The 24,043-nt window shown below is 33.2% G+C and overlaps 2 protein-coding genes across 8 annotated transcripts in view; one reads left to right on the forward strand and one right to left on the reverse strand.

Annotated features, from left to right (window-relative positions):
* Window positions 1–24,043, forward strand: part of LOC130442436 (WW domain-containing oxidoreductase) — a 136,121-nt gene that overhangs the window by 89,485 nt on the left and 22,593 nt on the right. Inside the window, exons 7-8 of one of the 5 annotated variants that reach the window (XR_008909772.1) lie at window positions 9,750–9,894; window positions 19,943–21,037. The exons of 2 other annotated variants lie outside the window; for them this stretch is intronic. The gene's annotated coding sequence lies outside the window, so the exon portion shown is untranslated. Of the gene's footprint in view, window positions 1–9,749; window positions 10,175–12,779; window positions 12,807–19,942; window positions 21,038–24,043 lie in introns of those variants that run through there. 2 more of the 5 variants (XR_008909771.1, XM_056776534.1) reach the window with 2 other exon arrangements.
* LOC130442435 (A disintegrin and metalloproteinase with thrombospondin motifs 9) overlaps window positions 1–24,043 on the reverse strand; it is a 213,014-nt gene that overhangs the window by 80,357 nt on the left and 108,614 nt on the right. For all 3 annotated transcript variants that reach the window (XM_056776533.1, XM_056776532.1, XM_056776531.1), the window contains 3 exons: window positions 15,063–15,170; window positions 8,477–8,622; window positions 8,279–8,410 (listed from right to left, as the gene is read on the reverse strand). In XM_056776533.1, the coding sequence (XP_056632511.1) occupies window positions 8,279–8,410; window positions 8,477–8,622; window positions 15,063–15,170 (386 nt within the window). The remainder of the gene's footprint in view (window positions 1–8,278; window positions 8,411–8,476; window positions 8,623–15,062; window positions 15,171–24,043) is intronic.

The raw sequence follows: 24,043 nt of genomic DNA on the forward strand, positions 1-24,043 counted from the left end.
AATTCGGTTTAGACCCATTTTTATTTGCGTGAATCAGTTTTAAACATTTTTTATCAGTTATAAGTCCTTTCTAGATATTTTCAAGTCCTTTCTACACACTTTTAAGGCGATTTAAATCTTTCTAGATCCATTTTCTTTGCCTACTTCAGTTTTAAGCACTTTTTATTAGTTACGAGTCGTTTCTAGATACTTTTAATTTTATGTTAATCTTTTCCGACAGTTTTTTTATTGCTCTAGTGAGTTCCAGACACTTTTTATTAGTTATGAGTCCATTCTAGACACTTGTAATGATATTTAAATCTTTCTAGATCCTTTTTTGTTTGTACGAATCAATTCTAGACACATTTTATTCATTGTATAAATGCATTTTGTACATTTATATTGTGTAAGTTGTTTTTAGATAGTTTTTTTCTCAATGTGGTTGCATTCTAGGTACTTTTTATTATGTAATGCCATTCTAGATATTTTTTGTTTACGTAAGTCCACTCTAGACACTTTTTTGTTTGTGTGATTCAGAGATTCTAGACACTCCCAATTGTATGTATTACGTAGAAACGTAGAACATAGAATAAACACCAAAAGAATTTGCTTGTATTGTTTATTTTCTATTCCAAATTTTTTTCGCGTTCACTGATAAATTTTGTATAAATTCACAATTTATCTATCACTTATTTAGATCATTAAAAATTGAATAAGATTATAGCCTTGGCGTTCAGCTCTTGGCACTGGCATTAAAACAAGCAAGGAGAACATCAATAAAAACCTTAAAATACGATATAAATTATTTATCTTGCGGAAAATTGTAGTTGAAAATAAACTTAGGGGTATTGAAATACAACAAAGTAAATACCCAAATACATGTTACGTCTCAATTATTTTCACAGTTTATTGACTATATCAAACTGCTTTTTTCCTAACTTATTTGCTATATGTTTCTCCCTAAGACTTGGCCTAACCAAACCTAAAGAAGTTTTTGCAGTGGTCTGAAGAGCTCAAGATAGATTTTTGAACAGCTGCCTGGGAGTCACCGGTATGCAACACATCAAAATCCTCCTTGGGGTTCAGTTTCGATACACTCTAGCTGGGGATCATCGTCATACCAGATGCTCAATGTAGAAGATGCAAAGGTGAAGAGGAAATCTGCAAACCACGTATTTTGTAGCTATGCTTATCCCCAAAGTATTAGGGGGGGACATAGAAGTTATGGAGACTGATATATGTAGGCTACTTAGCTTTTCGCTCACGTAGTGATGAATTGTCCTTCGACCGAGTTAATGTTTAGAAGATAAGAGTGCAGTTTGTCTTTGAACATGAAGCCTTACAGTCACATTATATACTAACTAAACTTGTTTATCGTTGTTTCCAAAACGCAAACCTCTCTGTATATTATGAGAGACCTTGCACAAATGCAATCAATTTCAAGTTTCACTCACAAAAATAACTCGATGAATAGTTTTCTTTGTTTTATCTTCATCGAAATCGTTAAATGACAAAAAATACAAATAAAAGATGCGAATTGGTTGAGGCTATTTATACTGACAATATAGTTGGTGCAAGTGGGTCAGTAGCGATAAAGCAACATCTGTGTATCATCTATTTGTACCACAAATGTTATTTCGGCTTTTTTTTCAATTCAGAAGCTATAAATTATTTTGTCGAAACGAACAACAAAAATAATTAAAGAAAGGCACATTTCTTCTTCATTTTTGTTTTATTTTTGGATAAAATGATATATTAAGTTTTCATTTTTAATAGGTTACATATTTGGTTAAAAATGGTACTAAAATACTTCGCGAATGAAGAGAAAAACAAACGAACAAGCTTGTAAGAGGATATTGTTGACAGAATTGCCAATGCTAAAACGTATTTAAGTCCTATGGAGTTTGGAAAACGATTCGTTCGGTTTCCCAACAGTTTTCCAAGAGATATACTTTGCTCTAAGCTCTTCACTACCTACTGATTTAGGCCAGATGTATCTATAATAATAAAGAACGATCATACATGGGTCAATTTCTATGGTCACCACGGAAATAGATTTGCTGGCGGGTCGGCCATATTCTAATGATTTTTGTGTCGACCATAGACGTTCGTTTTAACCTCCATTAACGCTGGTATGAGATTCAGACATCCCTAATTAGCACTATTGTAAGTAAGCATAGTAAGAGTGGTTACCGATCATAATATATATTGTAGAACAGCGAGAACAAGAAAATTTACAATTCATTTCATCATTTTGGAGCTAATATTTTGAAAATTTTACTTAGAAATATACAATTTCGTGTACGTCTCAGTTACTTGCTATTGCAGGAGATTCGATTGTTTTGCTCAAGTATAATTGTTATAAAATTGTGGAAATATCGACTTACAAAAGTTTTATTACTGCTTCTCTTTTGACACAAAATCGCTTAAACTTTAACTGAAATATTATTGGATATTAACATTGACTCATATGTTTACATATAAAGGTTATTTCAATGAGTATAATTTCACCAATTACTGATTATTTGTTTTAAAAATCGATTTAGGATTACGCTAAGTGAAGACGATCCAGTTTTATTACAAGCAAATTACATAATTAACCAACCTTGTCGATACGTCAATGCAATAGACTTCATTTGAAACATATGCTGCTATACAGTCTAACTTCGAGAAACAAGTTTCGAATATGAACACTATTCAGCTAGTTGTTTTTCTTTTTTGTAGGTGGTCGTTTGTATGGATTATCTTGTTCTGGTATTTACAAAGAATTTGATTGCGAAACAAAAAAGCCTAGTTTTCAACATGAAAATCGTCTTGAAAACACCCAAATCAGAACACCAAGATCTCGGTCATTGTTTTCTTTGGAAATAGTGGATACAGAGATCGTTCTAAAGGAAGCAATTGTTAATTTCTGAATATTTGAACGTTTAAGTTGTGAACAGAAAGAAACAACAACTAAGACACATCGCTATTAATTCCAAATTTTTGGCCGCTGAAAGTTTTTCCTTCAATCCCCATCTATTGTCCCAAATTTAGTACACGGTTTTACAGACAGGTGTTTGAAGAAGGTAGCGTGAGTGGTTTATTCCAGATTCCCTTAGTTATCTCACTATGTGGCCGCCAGGTCGGCGTTGTGGTCGAGGGATGGATAATAAGTGTATACGCAATGCATCTTAACGGTGCTAAGCTGTGTTAACTTAATAATAATAGTTATTATCATTATTTCCAAAAATATTATAATAATATACCCAAATATTACCCTATCCATGTCCATCCTTTGATAGCATGGCTGTTTCAAACACTTAGATCTCGGCAACATGAGAACGACGCCTCTATGTGAAAATGGATGTCAAGAAAGGTATATAACACCGTAATTTTGTATCTCGGAAATATAACGGGTCAAAAAGGGAAAAGTAAGTTTATAGAACCATTGAAAGATGATAAAGCAGATGAAATCCATTCCGAACTACTCGTAAGCATTTCAGTAACTCATGCAGTTGTCAAATTAGCATGAAGTTTTGCTTAGAAAAAATAATCATCAGTATTTTTAATAAGAAAAAATTTATATACAATGTTTCGAAAATGTCAACTACGTAATATCCTCTCGATTAAAATCGTCCATCAGTCAACAGTACAAGCCTAATTTTGTATTTTCAAGGATTACGAAAGTGTAAAATGACTATTACAAAAAAGTGTGATTTTGGCAAGAAACAACCAACACACATATTAATATTTGTTGATTTGACACACAAACTTATAAATGATTTATCTAAGCCTTTAAACGAAAACGAAAGTTTAGAAGGTCGATTTTCTATATTAAAACGTAATAACTAATAATAAATAATGAAAAATTAGTAAGGACGAATGTTTAACACGCTAACTGAATAGTTATTCACACACCAAGGAAGGAAAATGATGCGTTTCCTAACGTGGATAGTTTAATTACCAACACGAAGCGGTAAACCTCACCACGGTATTCGGAGAAACCAATGAGCATCGCCTTGACCGATTTTGACGTAGTTTTTTCGGTTTCGGCTTATATATGGAGTGCCATTTGCTACATTATAGACTATTTCATCTTCTCAATCATAAATTCACGTCTGATTATCAGTAAATAATGCATGTATTTTCCACAGCTACGTTGTTTAGTATATCTTTATCCACATCTACTCGAAGTTGTTTATTCCTGTAATATAATTTTATGTTTGTTTGATAAAGTTTGTTGCCGATTTTCGTAGTGTTTGATTTATCCCTCTTTATTCTCTCTTCGGAATCATCACGTCTATGTTTTCTTCTTCTATTATGTCTCTATTTTACCCAATATCTTCTTTTTGTTGTTTTGTTTGTTCGTCTGACGCAGAATGTCAATGCAAAAGTAACCACTTCTGGATATGGCTTGGTTTTTGCATAGTTTTTTTTATTTAAAGGTTCTCTTATTCTTTCTAGAATAACTCAAGCCGTTATCTCACTCGCCACGTTCACTAACGTGATAGATCGCCAAATTTTTACACTTGGATAAGTTCCTTTCTATTGATAGTTTGGTAACTATTAGTTGCAGTAATTCGGAATTCTGTCATCAATCAAGATTTTATTAAGGAGCGAATAAAACATTTCTATTGAAAGACATGCATGTGCTTGTATTAGTTCTGCTGGAATACCGCCATTGCCTTCTGCATTTCTTTATTTTTTCAGAGAAGTTATTGCAATGGCATTTTTCCATGATATTTTTTGTGTCCTGTTCATTTTCGTTTATATTTAGGTCAACTGCATCGACAGTTGCTTGTTTTCATGATTTATAATAAAACTCTACCCATATTTCTTAGATGTGCATCTTTTTAACCCTTATACACCTTTCCTGATGTGTCCCATAGTTGAATTTCTTACAGCAGATTATTTTTCCCTTTCAATCACTACATTCTGCATTCTTTTAACAGCATAACAAAAATTTGGTTAAGTTAGGTTAGGTTTGGTTAGGTTAGTTTAGGTTAGGTTAGGTTAAGTTAGTTTAGGTTAGGTTTGGTTAGGTTAGTTAGTAATAACCTGTAATGGGTTTTTTTAAACGCAACAAAAACTGATCAATCTAAGTAAAACTTTATTCCACAGTAGCGTACGTTATAATTTACCAATTAATAAATGTACTTTTCTAAAAAGTAATTATTAAAAATTAAAAATCACAACTACGAAAGTGAAAAGAATAATATTTCAAAACGACGAAGTGGTTTTTTTAATGGCCGGTTCAGTAATTCATTGAGTAAACACATGTGCACAACCAGCTTCTATTAGATTCTAAAAAAAATCAGTCACTGTCATCGGTTGAGATTAATATAAATCGATTATAAAATTGCGGTTCTATAAAATAAACTGTTATAATAACACGTGGGTATTATAATAAATAATCAAACATGTCAAATATTTATTACACTCACTTTTTTGTTAGGTACCTGCAGAGATTGATGGAATTTTCTCACATTAAATATTTTTAATTTATTCAGTGTGTAGCTTCATATTAGTCCAGTCATTATATACATTTGGAAATGCAAATGGAATCTAGAAGACCAAATTTGAGTGAAGTAAAGCTTAGCTACAAATTGTCGACTAAGATTTCCATATTAGAAAAAAAGGTTTAATTCGGTTTTTTGACAATAACTCACGCTCTCAAATATTTTAAATTAAATAAGTTCCCAAACTTTTTGATCTCATTCACTACTTTAAAAATTTTGCTGCATTCGGTGGACCCCATGCTAATTTACTACCAATTTCCCAATCTCGAAAAAAGTGAGGATTAGATCTGTCTATGGAAACTTACGTTGTGGCTGACTAATATAATGCACAGTTTCCGAAAAAAAAAAATTTGAATTGATTACTTGATTGGTTAATTATTTGATAATTAAATCAATTAAACAAATTTTCAATAAAATTTTAATTCTTAAAAAGCAAAGCTGGCCGAAAAAGTAACTCCTTCCAGCTTTACTTTTTTGAAATCTACAGTGACTCACAGGACAAAAACCAATCAATTCCCACAAATTTTATTTAGAAAACTTCCCATTCGGAGTGGTAAAAGAAATATAAAATATGTGTGGTAGGTATTTAGCAAATATCTAAATTATTACAAAAAAATAGTTATTTATGTATCAACTTTGCAAAGTAGCCTTTTTTCGACGAATGTGAATCTTGTCGCATGAGGCGCAGATGAATGCGACAATTACATGAGTTAAAAAAAGGCCTTTATACGCGAATTGCATAAAATATTTCTTCTACTAGCGAAAATTTTATCAAAATACAATTCAAGTTTAATGATAGTTTAATGTTTCTTCATTCAAGAAACCATAACGCTTTTATTGATTCCTTATAAAATATATTTTATATTTATTAATATTATGAACATATTAATCAAGATTAGGACAAATTAACAAAGCAACAGACGAATCCAATTATTGAAAATACTAATATTTAAGGTTCAGTTTGTGCAGTTATTACTACAAAAATAGAAAAATAAAAAATGGAATGAACATGACTTGAACCTGGGACCATCCGCATATGGGCCTCGTACGATACGTTAACTTAGACCTTAGTTAAGTATGTTTCTTTACGGAAAAGTTGTTTTTCACTATTTTCTCTTGTCTATAAAACTACTAGAGTATGTTCATACCTACAATTTGGTTTTTAAATTTTGTTTCTTCGACAAAATTACGATCTCTAGCGCGTCGCAAAGTCGGAAGCTGGCAATTCGATTGGGCCGCTCGCACATGTCAAAACGAACTAAAGGTTGTTCGTGGAATTACTTGGACACAAAATAAATGTGTAAACCAAAAAAACTAGGAAACAAACACGTGAAATATATTTTGTGTAGCAAAAATAATGATAAGGGCTCCCTTTTTTGATATTTGTCATCGTTTTAATAGTCTTGGATTAAGAATTTCTTTCTCTCTTAACTCTATGACTAATAGAGCCTCTTTAGCTACATAAAATTATGGTGGAATAGTTGAAATGTCATCATAATTGCCGATTTTGTTGTAAATTAGTTGTGGGCGAGTAAAATAGCCTACTTTCTTTTTGTATTTATTAATATTTAATTTCGCGACTCGCTAGAGGTTGTAATTTTGATCAGGATCAACAATTTTTCGTGAATAATGACTGGACTATACATATTTAAAAATTTGTAAAATGTACAAATTACGTAATGGAACAATTGTGAAAGTCAATCAAATTATATAACAGCATAAAATATTATATGTAATTAAAAAATTAACATAAGAAATAGCAAATATAGAACTTCCTTCCATATAACATAACCTCCAACAAAAAGTTTTACTTCTACTACTGAATCACTATAGATTTTTCTGTACAGTATTCAACACTGATGATTTGCATTTAATATAATACAGTTTTTTCTATACATATTTTTTAAACTCCTTCTGTAACTTTTTAAAGATTAGTCGCTTGCTGAACTTTATGGTGAAGTCTCTTGAATTGTCTTGGATGATATCAATTTGACTCTTTTCTTCTTTAACACGCTAGCTACAATATATTCTGGGTCTTGTTTTACTGACCTCTTCATAAAGATAGAGTGTTTATAATCGTCGGATTTAATTCAGTGCGGTAATTATTTTGTTTCAATTTGAACAACATCATTACAGTTTTCTTTGATTAGTACCGAATGATCAACAGTTTCCTTTCTTCTTTATTGTATTCCAATACGAAACATATACCACAGCAGTACACTATTCTTCACAAAACCTCTGCTTGTACTTATAAATGCTTGTTCCAACTGCCAATACTTTAAATCTTTGTCTACTAACACAGAATCTAATTTTACAATAAACTATTCCATATAACTATGTCATTAAAAGAAAGATACTTCATCATGAATCTCTACAGCTTTTTCGCCATGTCTAGTAATTGAAAACTAAGTTGTTTCTTATTGTCATTAAGTTTTACATGTCTAGAGTAAAGCGATACATTACAAAAAGTCATTAAAAAAATATCCAAGTTCAACAGAACGTCAACTTAAGAGATTGTGAACATCCCTTCAAATCTCAGTTAGACTATGAGACTCAGGAGAAGATTCGAAGAGCATTTGATCCACTTCATCATTCAAATGAAGGTGGTTACTAATTACTCTAGATGTTTAAGGCTGGACAACGTACAATAGTGAAGAAAAAAAAGGACAAAAGGACGCCGATTAGAAGTCCTGTTATTTTCCGTTGTGCTTTAGCAAGTAGATCCTCTCTTTAAGATCATTTTAAGGAAGATCTTTAAAGAAAAAAGGTACCTAATTGATTTAATACATGGTACTTACCATTCCTCCACATAAAGATACCACGACGTTGGAATCTTTGTCTCCCCTCACTTTTCCTGTATAATAACAACCAGATATTCTAGGATCGTGTCTTGTCCTTTGAGTAAAATCTTCCCTGAAGTGTGTTACAATCTGTAATCAATTTTTTTGCGTTTAAAAATGTTTTCGGCGGTATATATTTCACGTAAAGTAACTTACATGTAAATTGGGAGACAAGAACTTGTTATTGTGTTCCAATTCTAAATAAAGTTTACGTCCGAAAGCTTCAATTTCATATTGCGGATGGGAATCCCAACTTTCGTCTTGCTTCTGTCTAAAATGAATCGAATCATGTTTGACACGTTCTGCAAAAAAAAAATAAAGCTATCAAAAATTGAACGTTACTTGATAATAGATAAAAATTAGCAAAATAATATCTTGTAGTATTACTAGAATTATTGTTTTTGTTTATGTATCTTAATAATAATTATTATTTGTAATTTTTTTTTTTAAATCAAGCCGATTTTTGTCTTTAAAAACTATCTTTTACAAAAACCGATTGGTGTTTCTTCTTCTTCATCGTACGTTAGGACTTAGGCCTATATTTGCATCAATGATTGCCTAGCTGCAGCTGGGATGATGAAGACCAGCTTTCATACCATCTTGTAGGTTATCGTCCTGGTGTCCTTCCAACCTGTCATTTGATATTCTGTCCACGTGGTCTCTCCATTCTCTTCGTCGATTTCTCGCCCATATCACTACATCCTGGATGTCACATATTATTCCATCATTTCTCTTGTGGTCAAATAATGTGTGTCCCGTTATGGATCACAGAGTTCGCATTTTATTAGTTCTTGAAAGCCGCTTAGTTATGATACTCTATGCTCTGGTCTCTATCGCGTATGTCATTACTGGTCTCACACAGGCCTTGTATATTCTGACTTTGCTCCTGGTAGTTATATATTTATTCAGCCAAATTACATCTCACAGGTAACCTGATATAAATGACGCCTTTGTTGTTTGAGCTTTCACTTCATTCTTTACATTTCTAATACTGATCGTATATTGTGAGTTTACATCTTCTTGGTTCTCTGGGTAATGTAAAAGATTTGATTTTGTTCCAACCTTTACAGTAGCCTTTATAAATTATCTTCGTTTTCTGAGATGATCACTGCGACATCAGCTTTGCCTATGATTGCGTTGGGTGGACTGAGTGCTTTCATAGCTGGTCCCAAGCCCGGATAAAAAAGCAGGGTTTCAAGTGATACCAGCGACCTGCTTGGGCAAAAATAAAGTGCTCCTAGAACCAACGGCAATTGGTGTTTGTTGTTGTAAATTGTCTCTAAAAAATAAACCGTCATTGGTTTATAAACACAGTATTAAAATATGAATCACAAGTTGTCTTTGTCATCCATCTTTTTAACCTTTTCGCTGCTAGTATTACTTTATTAATAATTTATGAAATTCATTAGAATGCGTTTATTTTAATCAGTTGCAGCAGTCAGATGTTGAAAATCTTGCAGCCGACTTACGGAGATGGTGCGTAAGCAAAGAACATTCGTTTAGACCTACTAAAATGGGACAAAGTCGGGAAAGCTTCACTGATCCAACTATAGAAGGGCGTCGCAGTGAAAAGGGTAAAAAATAAACCACCATTTGTATTTGTGTATTGTCGGTATAAAAAAACTTTCCCCGGTGGATTTTTCTTGTCATCGCTATCTGCAAATATTGGGTACTTGTCTTTAGTTTGCTTAACACGTTGACTGTCACGGCAAGGTTCAGAATTCCGTTTAAAATGACAATTTGATCTAATTATATTATATTATTAAAAACTCAAATTCTATTGCATAGTTACGAATTATGAATCATGAATCTCTTCGCGGAAGCCAACTACGAGTTAATTAGTACGCAGACACACACAGACACGATTCGATATGTCGCTTCTCTAAAGGTAAATAAATTGAGTGTTTTGTTTTATAATTAAATTATCAAGAATCCAATATGGATAAGAAAAGACCACTGACTCAAAATGGAGTACTACGCAAATCTGAGTTATTCCGAATTAGACGGGATTTTTGGCGAGGACGGTAACGACAGTAGCGATTATGAACCTTCAAGTGATAGTGAATCGGAAGTTGATCCCGAATCAGAAGATAATGTCGATGATTCTAAAGTAACAACATCAAATACGAATGATAATTTGTGGACAGATATTCAACCAGTTTAGAAAAAAATGAAATTGCAAGAAATTCATTATTTAGGGAGTCTACCACTTATCAAACAAGCAGCGTCCGACAAAACGCGTTATTTCTGTCCAGCATGTAAAGAAAAGGTGTGGAAGATTGCTTTAAGAAGTTCCGCAAACAAAATATTATTTTATTTCGTGAATTTGAACTAATTTTCATAATTATATTTTTTGTTCGTTCTTTAATAAATTTTCTGTTCTTGCAAGCCAGCATTGATTTTTTGTTCTTTTCCCAGAAGCCATCTATCGATATTAGCACTTATATATTCCAAGTTTAATCGTAGCTGCACAAGTAAACACCGGACGAGATAACAAGTAGAAAAGAAAACAAACTACGAGTTATCTCGTAGTTGGCAGTCAACGTGTTAAAAGTTCAAGGTATAACATTTATACATTTAAAAAAATATTATATGTAAATGTAAACCATTCTAAAGGGTCTAATACATCCCAAAACCTAGTCACGGGGTATTATTATCCATGTGCATTTATTGTGTCCTACACTTTACCTTCGAATAGAACTTACTGACTGGATATTGTTAGAAATCATGTAAGTTATGATTAAACCTGTATAGCTACTGTGGATATCAATACTTGTAGGTTTCTCCGTATAATTCTGTTGCATCCTTTGTCTCCATCAACAAAAGGAAAGATTTACAACCGTATCCAAATGTCCACCGAAATAATCATCACTGCATTCAACAACAACAAATAAAATAAATTGTTCTTAAGGTCATTAGTCGATAAATCAATCTTTGAAGTTGTAAATTATTTTTTTTTCTACAATTCTAGAAGAGTCGTAAAAGTGTGTTTGTATCGTGAAACGCTAGCTGACTGAGAAAGTCATAAACATCTTTCGTAGTTGTAAAATTCTTTTGGTGAAGGATTTTAGTAAATTGTTTATTGAATTTCTTAATGTTGGTAACATTATCTTAACTACGCGTTATAAAACATACAAATAATTTATTATACAGTTTTTATTTATGATTTCTGTATATTTTGCGTCAGCATCATTGTGTGTCTTAAAACTACGTGAGCTTAAAAATCGACTCATGCGACACCCCTACAATCGCAAGTATATGGCGATAAAACTAAACACAAAATTATATTTTTCTCAGTAAAATCCTGAAGCTCATTGTATTAGCCTCAAAATAATATAGAATATGGTAATTTTGCTTGCACTGACCGATACACATCTTCGTTAACAACAAACAATAATTCTACTTGAAAATGAAGCTACTCAAGCGGTAACCCTATTGCCAAAAAGCCAGCGAGAAGTGGCCAGTGCGCTGAACATGAGTCAGTCTGATGTTTCCGTAGTTTATCGTCGTTACCAAGAGACTAGTAAATTTCATCGAAGACCCTGTTTCAGAAGATATATATATATATATATATATATATATATATATATATATATATATATATATCCTTCTCGATACCTTCTATCCAACTTAATCTTGGTCTTCCTCTCTTTCTTCTTCCTTGTGGTGCCCAATTTAAAATTTGTTTGGGTATGCGGTCTTCAGGCATTCTTTGGACATGTCCGTACCATCTTAACTGATTCACCCTAATGTCTTCCGTAATCGTGTGTTGCACCTTCATGATCTCCCTTATTCTGTCGTTTCTTATTTTTTCCAGTCTTGATATTCCTGCCGCGCGTCTCCAATAATCCATTTCTGTGGCTTCAAGCATTTTGACTGTTTTTTCTTTTAGAGGCCAGACTTCGCTACTATATGTTGTTATACTTTTTATTATGCTATTGTATATTCGATGTTTGTTTTCCTTGGATATTTGTTTGTCCCACAATACACTATTTAGTTGTCTTATTGCTTGTCTTCCTTGGTTATTTCTTTGTGCTATTGCTTCATCTAATCTTCCATCATTAGTGATGATCATGCCTAGGTATTTGTATTTTGTACAATGACTTATTTTTTGTTGTGTTTCTTCAAGTATTAAATTTTGTTGTTCTCCTCCAATACACTTATATTCCGTTTTACTAAAATTTACTTCTAGACCCCATTTCCTGTATTCCTCTACTAGCTTTCTTGTCATATATTCTAAGACTTCTTAGTCCTGTGCCAAGATTATTTGGTCATCTGCAAAACACAGGGTATATAGTGTGGAATCGATTAGCGGAATGTCCATGTTCTTACATTTCCTTTTCCAGTGTGCTAGTGCATGTTCCAGGTATATCTTGAAGAGTGTGGGCGACAGACAGCATCCTTGTTTTAACCCCTTATTGATAGAGAATCCTTTTGAGATCTTGTTTCATTGTTTCAGAAGAAAAAGATGCAAACCCGAAAGATATGACCGATTCATTGTCATGAGTGGCTAGACAGACAGAATAAGATTTAAAGCAGTTAACTTTAAACTAAAAAGCACAGCTACTGACTCCAAATTAATCCCAGCCCGTCACGATTTGACAGAAAATAATGTAATTAGACTGATGAACAATGGGGCTCCGCTCTTTTCTCAAACGAGAGTACGGTGTGTTTGCATGGTAGCGAACGAGTCTACAGCCCTGGAGAAAGATTTGCGCAGTGTTACATAAAGGAAAACGTAGCTTTTGGAGGAGGTTTCTGGATGGTTTTGGCGAGCATTTCAATGGAAACAAAAATCGAGTTGATTATTATTGAAACTGGAAGTGGAGCGGAGGATCGACAGCAAACCGATACATAGAAGGAATTTTAGGGGATCACGTCATACCCTACGACAGTTTCATCGGCTAAAACTTCTTCCTAATGCAGGACAATGCCCGTCCGCATACGGTAGTATTTACAGGATGTTGATGTTGCCATTATGTATTGTCAGCGTGTAGCCTGGACTTATAACCTATCGAGCATTTATGGGATGAACTTAAGAGAAAACTTTGAGCTAGAAATCCTGCACTAGCTACGAAATCGGACCCCAAAACGGCGCTCATTGAAAAATGGGATAGAATCGATTAAAATCGAGTGAAGAAACTTTTCGATATTTTTCTTCACTCATTATAAAGCTAAGACTAAAGGCCCCCATACACTACGGGTAAACACGACAATCTTAACCGAACAATTAAAATTGCGCGTACAAAATTGCTAGTGTATGGGCCAATCACGATGATGTTAACCGACGTTCTTTATCTCCGACATGCCTGAGATTTTACCCGTACAGGCTAACGTGTTCGTGCAAAACCGCTTGTGTATGGGGTATTCATTCGAATCCGTCGTGAAAAAACATAGTCGTTCTGCAAAATAGCCGATACAAGAATGTGGAATAAAGATTTTACTATTGAATTTTTGGAGTTTATAAATCGTTGCCAAGTTTATGGAAAATAACATCTTCAGAAGCATATGAAATTATGATCAACAAGTTGCGAGAAATAGATCCAGAAGCTTCTAAAAATGATGTTGAGCTTGGGCTGATATTGCTGTTGAAAATTTTAGATCTTCATAATTTCGCCCTTTAGCAAGATATCGTCACTTTTTTCAGTTTGAGCTTTTTTAATAGATTAACATGGGAAAATTTCGTGTTTCTTTTAAATAACCAATCTCTTGCCCATTTCGAACGTTTTCTACGTGATTTCTTTTTTAAAATAAAAACCAACGCCACTGCAGATATGTCCTTGCGGTTTATCGTGAAACACAACTGCAGACGTTCTTTTCCGACAGTGTATGTGTGTTTAAAAGCGGAAATTTTGCACATACAATTTTAACTGTTCGGTTAAGATTGTCGTGGTTACTTGTAGTGCATGGCCCCTTTCACACCAAACGAATTCTAATCAATCTGGATCACTCCGAATCAAGTTGAATCTGATTCGTCATCTCCACTCTTTCACACCAGCTGATTCAACCTGAATCTATAAAAATCCTTTCATCTTCTTTTTGTTTTCCTTCTTTAGTTGCTTTTGAGCTATCATCATGGACGCATTTGTTTTAAATGCAATAGTGTTTCGTAGTAGGCGGAAACAGAAAACAAGAAAAGTGTGGATACATCACATAAATAGGAAAAGGCCGGATTTTGGTATGTTTCATCATTTACATCCTGACCTACAAAATGATGAGAAGAAATTCTATAACTTTTAAACTTTTTAACTTTTAAAATTAATAACTCCACGTCCACGACCGGACGAGGAATCTGACAAGTTGAATCAAATGCGACCTCGAATCAAACCTGATTGAACCAGATTCGTCCGGTCTGAAGGCAGGAAAAGAGTCCCTTCACATTTAAACGGAGCGCTCGAAGCCGAATCTTGGTCAATCAGATTCAACTTGATTCGGAGTGATTCTGATTGATTCGGATTCGTTTGGTGTGAAAAGGCTCTATGGGAGCCTTAATAAGTTTGGATATGCTTGATTCAGGAAAAGAAGGGAAGCTACAGGTTTTTTTCTAGAGACTTTTGATCGCGAGTGTGCGACTTGAGTCGATTTTTTTTCTCATGAGTGTTTATCTATATCTACATAGATTTTTATTGATAATTTGAGATTAGTAATCCGTACTTTTTGTAAGCAACAATCATAATAAAAATTAGGTTTGAATAGTTAATTTTAATCCTTTATAAAAATATAAACAACAGCTGTTATTTACCTTGCGAATTAATTGGAGCTGTATTATTTAAATCATTTATTTTTAAGGGTTTCACGAATTCCACGTCGTTGGTTTCCAAATCATCCAGATGTGTTTTTTGAATATATTCTGAAACAAAAGGAAAATAATAATCACAAGATTAATACGAATGGGAAAGTGAACATAATAGAGCGTACGCTTATTTGGAATCCAACCAATATTTCTATTAAATTCAGAATCTAATTTTTATCACATTTTATTCAATAACCACTAAGTAAAAAAATTTATAACAATAGTTACAAGGAGGGGTTTGTTACCAATGACTGGTTTCGACGTTATTACGTCGCATCAGAGTGGTTTAACAACCCTCCTTGGGGCTTTAGACCCGAACTGAATACAACGTCGCTATCTGATTCATTTATTTAAACATTTCTCACTTCCAGCTGTGAAGCACTGGTCAGGTAGAAATCTAGCGTAGTCACCGATAATCTGAAACTATATTGTCTATATTACAGCCAATATTTTGCAGTTTTCTTTTCGTTATTTGTGTTATTATCTCTTTGATAAATAATTGTACGAATGTGGTTTAAAAATTAAAGCATTTCACTCTCATACCATGGCTTTCACTGGTTTCACTACCGTTGTTGTTTGGGAATAAAGCGGTTTATTTGGAAAATTAACCCTATACGTCGATTATAGTGCATCTGAAGCATTAGTACATTGGATACATGAAGGTAAGTGGAAGTCTCTGCAAAGTGTTGTAAGTCGGGCTTGGAATCGGTAATCTCCAGCGTATACACACAATGGCTTCCCGGGAAAGAATCACAGCTCATACTCATAGTCCTGTCTGCAGCAAAAAACAGGGCGCAGTCCACGTCAAGGATTAATAGATTCCTCAAGCAAGCTACTGGTTGACGACAATGGAATTTTCAAGACTGGAAGCATTTCCTTGGCCTCAAGAACTATTTTTAGAGGTGGGAATATGCTATAATAGACCCGACTTAGTAATTTTAATTAATGGAACAATGTGTTGCAAGTAATTTGGGGAGTAATAACTCAACAATTTTCAATAATTTATTGATGACTCTTCCAAACAAAGCGACACCATTTAGACTAGCCAGGGGCGGTTTATGATACTGCCGTTTAGTCATATCTTCTATCGTTTTTTCTCCAAATCTGGAAAAGCCCATCTCCTGTCAAACCTGGTTTAAAAAGTAGTTGTCTCGTTTTCCCATATTTATTACCAAATTCTTCTGAGAGCTCTTTCTTTGGCACTGCTTCTTATGTTTTGTTCATTCCCGGTGATCTATTTTATATACCTTTTCAAGGTAATTATTAGGTGTATTGGTGTTTTTTTTGCCGGCAGTGCTACTCCCGAGGTTGTTCTAAAGGCTGACGCTACCCGCAAAAGTATGTTTCTTCGGGTGTTCAACATATCTACTTCAATTGTTGAGAACTGTAAATGTTTAACCCTTAACCGGCGTGGTCCGAAATTTTAACACTTGATGCATTGTGCAGTCCAGGGGACTCCAAAATATAAATAGTGTATTTCCTATTGCATACTGAAATATTGTTTTTTTCTTATGTTGTATACATACTCAAAACGTATAAAAAAACAAACATTGTTTATTTTCAACCAACTTAGTAACAAACCAGAGCAAAAAATCTAAAACTAAACATATTAATATTTCAACAAAAATAAACATAGTATTCCATTTATATTTATTTTGAAAGAAAAAACTGAAAAATAAAAACTTTTTGTATTGAAAACATATTTAGGAAGGTCTGAACAAAAAAAAACAAAAAAATCTTTACTTTTACAGTAAGCTGTAAAATATTGAAATGATCCAATCAAGTATATAAAAAAATATAATATTTAGGAATCCTCCCGATTTTCAATGCTTTTAACACATAGAAAGCCAGTTTTTCTCTTTAATTTTGGGTCACACATAAAACAATACTTCCTCTGATTTCTAGGCAAAACATCTTGATCATCAGCTGGAGTTTCAAGAACCATCTTCAAAATTCTTGCAATACCTACTTTTAGCTCTCTTGATAAATGTGCATTTTGAAGTGTTTCATGAAGAAGTGGTTCATATAGTTGTTTGGTCAGTGATTTCAACAAATCTAGTCTCTCCAGCTGATCTGCGTTGGAGCAAGATTGATGAATGATATAATCATTCAATGAAGACACAATTTTGTAAAACAGAGCCATTGGCCAGCGTTGCGTCCTTCTGCTACAGGAATATTTAGTGGTTTTCTCGTCTACAGCATCCACCCCAGATTTTGTGTTATTATAATATGCATTAATTTCAGGCAAATCGCCATCTTCCTGTTTGCAGTGATGCATCGAAGAAATGAGGATAACAGCTTTATTTTTCTTTGGTACTCTGGAAATTAATGTTTTATTACTTCTAAAGCCATATAATGTAGATCCCAGTCTTAGTTTGGACGGTAGAAATTCTTTAGGTATTTCTCGTTTGTTTTTCTTCATAGTTTCAACGTAAGTAAGCTTATTTTGAAAAATATAATCATTGAGCTGTATTGAAGAGTACCAGTTATCACCCGTAATATTTCGATTGCTTCCAAATAGTGGTTTGGAGAGACGAACAACAGCTTGCGCTGGAATAGCAAACCGTTTTCCTTCATCTGTAATATCATTTAGGGAGTCAGTAGCCTTGCCACAATAAATATATGTATTGTATATATAGTGGGTCCGGGCATCAACAACACATTGGTCTTTCAGACCATATTTTACGGATTTGCTAGGTAAATACCTTTTAAATTTGCACCTACTTCTAAAGCCGACCAGCATTTCAGCGACAGTTGCATTGATTCCTAAAGCGTAAGTTGATTGAGAGTTTGGTTAAATTTTTCAAATATATGTGATATCGCTGCAGCCGGGTCAGTTTTTACTCTTAGGATTCTCTCTTCATGAGTGTCGAACCTCAGGCAAGCAAATCTTTTTGCCGTCATTACCAGTCGAAAAATTTCACGATCAGTCCCGTCTGTTAAGAAGATTGATCTAATGGCCTCATTATTAGACTTAAAGGCAGCAGTTAATAGCAGAAGTCCAAGAAAACCATTTATTTTAATGGAATTAGTTTCTCAGTACTCTGTGCGATTGTGATTGCATGTTTTATTGCGAAATCCCTTAATTTTTAAATTTGTTTATTGCCCAACAATATCTAGGATATCTTGCGAGAATATTTGCCTCCATGCTTCCAGTGGTGCAATTTCTGGTACAACATTTTTATTCCCTGGCAACTTCAATATGTTATGCGCTGCCGTTTTCACGTTTCGGGTTGTTTCGTGGCCGCCCATTTGTATCTGTTTTTTCCGTAAAATTATTTTTTTCTTGAAATACTTGTGTCACTGTCGTTTTCACTTTGGGTAACCTGTATTCCATCTTCATCGTCAGAATCATCACCAGAAAGCTCACTCTATGTTTCGTGATCGCTTGAATTACTTATGAAGTAACAGCTGTTTTAACGTTGCTTAATAAACAAATATTGTAATTGTAAGTTTTGTTTTTAAAAATTCAAATTCGAAGACTTAATATATATTTCTTATAATAGCATTTTCTATAGTAGTGTTGCTTTCCGAATCGCAATCTTGGTTTGAACCTTCTGTATCACATTCCTCAAACCATCTTAGCACGCATTGCTCAAAGTCAGAGTCTGTAGGTTTAACTGTATTTGGATTCTCAGACATAGCCACTAAATTGAAAATATTAATTGCACCGCGGAGTACCTCGGACTCTAAGATATTTTTTACACGTACTTGCTTTGATAATAGACTGAAGTCGACTGAGAACGGGATGGGTCTCTCCACCATAGGAATATCAAGCAGCGCCTATCATCTGATCAACAAATACGAAAGTTATCATAGTATCATACTTTCTTAGAGTTCCAGGGACTCCGCAACGCCTGTTAAGGGTTGAACAAAGATTCTCCTTCACAGGCTTCGCATATTGATGATTTAGTTATGTGCGATGAGATTTTTATGGGTTAAATTGCTTTGACTCGATCGTAAGCGCTATATTCTTGTGTGGTCTGTTTGATGTTAGTTGGGGTCAAGAATTCACTTATTATTTGATTATTTTATGTTTCAGGTTCAAGAGGTCATAAAATAAAATAAAATGATTTCATAAAATGATTGATAAGTAAAAATCTTGATGTGCTTTATGTCTCTTCGAACGTATTTGTATGAGTCGAGTGCTCTTTATTTCTAACGATTTTGGAAGCATATGAAAGCCATAGATGTTCGAGATGAAAGCTTAGGGATTATACTCCTATTAGGGCGTTGAAAGTTTCTAAAAATGTGCTTGTAGCTATCCTTAAAACTTTTTTTTGAACGGTTTCCAAGAGTTCTAATATCAGTAGCAACTATATAATTGAAAAGAATAAGAGATATAATAAAAATTTGGAATTATACCATAGTCACAACAATTTAGTCTTTGTCTTTTTAATTATAATTATATTAAACTTATATTTCCAATTGATAATTTCTAAAATACATAAAACAAGATCATAAACATTAGAATAAATATAATGAAATGTGTACGCATCTTGTTTAGTTAGAAGGTGGTTGATCTCATAAAAAAACACTTGCACCGACGCAAGTGTCGTGAATATAATGAAAACAATTATAGTTATTGTTATTAAATTGTTTTTTGTTCTCTAATTTGTACATTTAATTGTTTAATCTTCATGATAATAGTTGGCGATGCAACATAAATTTATTGACGCCCGGCTGTAGATAAATAGTGTATTATAATAAATACAAAATTGTTGTTGTATTAAAATCATAGATGGAAATAGAAAAATTTGCTTTTTATTTCATGAAATTTCAAGGTTTATTCTCTAACTGTTGTGTTATTTAATAATGCAATGTTTCAGCTCTAACTCCTCTACTTTCGTGGCAACTCTAAATAAGAAGAACTATATACCAGCATGGTCCCAGAAGTACCTGGCACATCAAAGAAAACACAGATTTTCGGAAAAAATATCTTTATTTTTAAACATAATCTCCTTTTAGCTCCAAACACTTTCTAGCGATGTTCAATAAGTTCGATACCCCTTTTATAAGAAGGGTCGTGAAGCTCATTGACCACCGAGCCATTTTTTCAAGTCTGGGAACAGAAACTAATCCGAGGGGGCTAAATATGGCGAATAGGGTGCATGAGGTCGAAATTCAAACTTTAATTTATTAATTTTGGCCATTGCAATAACTAGTCTTGATGAAACAACACTTTCTCTTAGTTTTTCCTTGATTTCTCTGCTCAAATGTTCGCATAATATTCGCTGTTGATAATTTCTCCTTTTTCAAGTTAGGCAATGTAAATTAACCGCCAGCATACCAAAAAACCGACGCCATATCCTTGCGTGTAGATGGAATATTGATTGCTCTTTCATTTCAATGAATCTAATATTTTCTTAAAGAATCAACGAGGCTTGAAACGCCGCTTTTCTCAATTAATTGTTTCCCAGACAATGAATACATAAGTATAAGCTCTGAAATATATTGGAGTTAGTACACTTTGGTATTTAATTTTGCCACAATCCCACTACAAAAACTCTCTTATATATATTATATATGTATATTTACATATGCAAGAATTTTTGAATCTTTATAATTGAATTTATGTTTTTTTGATATTTCATGGTTCGTTAAAGCAGTTTTATTTTTTTTTATCGTATTGATGACCTTTTAGTCTATTTTCTAAATACTGAGATGTCTGCCCTATGTAGACAGCCTCACAATTAGTACAAGATACAACTTCTTTTGTTTTTTGGTGTTTTAGATTTGGATTTAGTGAAATATTTGGATAATGTATTATGTCCATTATGACTTATACTATTATCATAGTTAGTACGAACCATGAACTATCAAAAAATCATAAATTCAATTATAAAGATTCAAAAATTTGTGGAACGGAATTTAATACACGGAAAAGAGAATTTTTAGAAATGGTTCACGTTCATAAAAACAAAGCTATAAATGATAGAAAAGATCTAAACAATTCAAAATATTTAAATAAAGACTGAAGTTAAGTCGAAACGTCAATTTTTTATCAATCTTTCAAAAATTATAAAAAAGATTAGAGGATTAGAAAAAATTAGAAGCATTAATATATCAAAAGGTTTAAGAAATAAAAAATTAAAGAAATCAGATGCCCATAAATGTGGACATCTTCGGCTATGTAATTTTCTACCAACCTAACCTTGAAAAGTCCAATTTGTGGCCTACTACATCTTCTACTCATTTAACAAAACTGTCTCCAACGTTTTTTCCTTGCTTAGCTAGAGTACAATACGTCCTCTAGCTACTTCTTGTAATTTTTCCATTATTTTAATATTTTCATGTTTATAAAATTTTAGTTCAATTAAAACTCTGAAATATTACGTGCGATATGATTTCAGTTTACTTTTCCCGAATTAAAATCAAAAATGTTTACGATAAAGTGATTTGTGGTTTTTCAGTGTTATTATTACGCAAGCATACCAAATAAACATTAACGAAATCTGCTACAATGTATGCCTTGAAAAAATTCAAAAATTACTCATACGATACATAGTTACATAATTTTGCTTTCGATACGAATAATCAGACTTTTAGTCTGGATAGTATTAATACAACCAGAAAAAAAACGTAGATTTTTTTAAATTCAAATATAATCTGTTGATAGAAGCTATAAAAATAATATTTCAGTTGTAGATACCGATGAATGGTGATGCCAAAACCATAAATGTGCAAAATTACAGTTTTGAGATAATCGCATTCAAAGTTTGTAACGATTGGGAAAAATAGGGTTTTTGTGTGACTTTAAATATTCTCTGCAATAAGTATTAACCGATTAAAGTTGTCTAACCAAATTTTGTATATATTCAGTTTTTTTTGAAAAACACACATTCGTGTTTTTGCTGTTGTAAGATTTGAAACAAATTTAGTTTCTTTGAACAGAAAAATGAACGCCATTAAGTTTTTGCAAATAAGAAAACAAAACGTAACACACAGGTGATTGAAAAAAACATTCAGTTGTAAAAAAAACTAAACACTTGTTTAAAATAAAAGAAACAAGGAAATAAAACGTAATACTCTGCTAATTAAAAGTTACAAGAATACATTTAGTTGTAAAAAAAACTAATCACTTTCTTCGGAATCATTTTCCGATGCATTCGGCTTTGGTGAACAGTCCCGGATTTTTACGCTACATTTCAAAGATCTGTGGTAGTTGTGGTAAATTTTAGGTATTGAAACTTTGCATTGTAAATAGGCAACTCATCGTTAAAACGATTGTTAAATGCAACTTTTCTTGGCCGTCCTTTTTTGAAATAATTTACCTCTTTAAAATCTTCATCTGTATAAGTTGTTTCAATGAAAATTTTTGTTGGCTCATCCTTTACATAGCGAAGCCAGCAAACTTTACGCCATGGAATTTGATTCATATTGTTGAAAGACTTTATTCCAAATGCCTTAAAAACGAAAAAGTCTTGGGGTGTTAGGTTTTTGACAACGAAAGGTCGTGGCCTTGTTCTTCAACTGCGAATAATTTGTGTCCAACCTTCTGCAGAATAGACTGGAACGTATTTTGCTTTTCTTTCTATTTTCGAATGTATTGAGTCACACTCCATTTCCGTGTGACCAGTTTCAAAAAATCTATGATCTATAGATTTAGAGTAGGATGACTTGAGAGAATTTGAAGGCACATGGCAGCAAAAATGAGTTTTTTGTTGGCCACCACACCCATCGGACATCATTGGAACCTCTTTAATATTTTGAGGTGAAAGAATCTAATCGTGAATGCATGAAGAGATTTCTACTGATCCTCAATATTATTGTGTTAAACATAATCAATCAATCAATCCACCATCCTGACGACAACGGTACTTCTGATATCAAAGTAGGATAAAAGGATATTATTACAAAAAAACAAAGGTTATAAACTTTAACTACCTCAACCTAAACATTAACACCAGTAGAAGAAATAGAGCCAGACGGAAAAGGCATGCCGTTAAAGAAACATCATCGAAAGAAATAAACACATACTCTCAAATAAATTGTTGAGGAAATGCTGGACCTCTAACTAGTTTTCTTGTCCAGCATCAAGATAAATAGTGAAATCTCTTGAGGTCTTTCTAACTATAACGATTAGATTTATATACGAAAATTTACTGTAATCAAAAATTCCATCTAATAATTAATAATTTCCTCCTTGTACTTCTATTTAGTTCTTCTGAAGAAAACCCTTCATACTACTTATATCCCTCAAATTTCTTTCTTCGTTAATATTTTCTTCTAATCTTTTAATATCTTATATGGCCCCATTTAAAACATAGTCTATTTTCTTGTCTTCTTTATAATCTACAAGGCTTGTTAATAAAATAAGGTTGGAATAATACATGTTCAGAAAGCTTAAACCTCCCTCTATTTTTGAACATAATCGACGTTTAGATAAAAGTATTTTTGGATGCGAGGTATTACCTTATTTATGTCTGAGCCTTAGACTTCCGCCGCCACGCTCTTCGTTGGTTATGTAATACGTCTCTTGCAAGTGTTTCTTCAATTCAGGAAAGAGTTGTTAGTCACTGGGGACCAAGTCTGGGCTATAAGAGAGAAATTTGCCCCTGGCGTGAGACTCATATAGAAGCTCCATATTTCACGTCTACCCAGACAAGTATGAAAGCTTTAGACAGCTTTTCGGGTCGGGTACTGGAAAAACCGGAGCCAAGCTACACGCCAGTCTCATTATAATCAGCGTACTTAGCGTTCCCAGCTCTTTGTCAACCTAATTTTATCGACATCCCTCGTATTTTTCTCCTTTATTATTATAGTCCGTTGGCTTTAGAAAACTTAAAAACTTTGCTTAATGTTACAATTGTTTTTCGTTATTCAGGCCGGTCTGCGGAAAAGTTTTATCACATTGAGTTTATATTGATTCCTCTAAAAACGTGGTTTGTTATAAATGGCGTGGGGTGGCGTGGTGTTTTGCTAGTGAG

The sequence above is a fragment of the Diorhabda sublineata genome, chromosome 4 (assembly GCF_026230105.1).
Source record: "Diorhabda sublineata isolate icDioSubl1.1 chromosome 4, icDioSubl1.1, whole genome shotgun sequence".
Lineage (NCBI taxonomy): Eukaryota > Metazoa > Arthropoda > Insecta > Coleoptera > Chrysomelidae > Diorhabda > Diorhabda sublineata.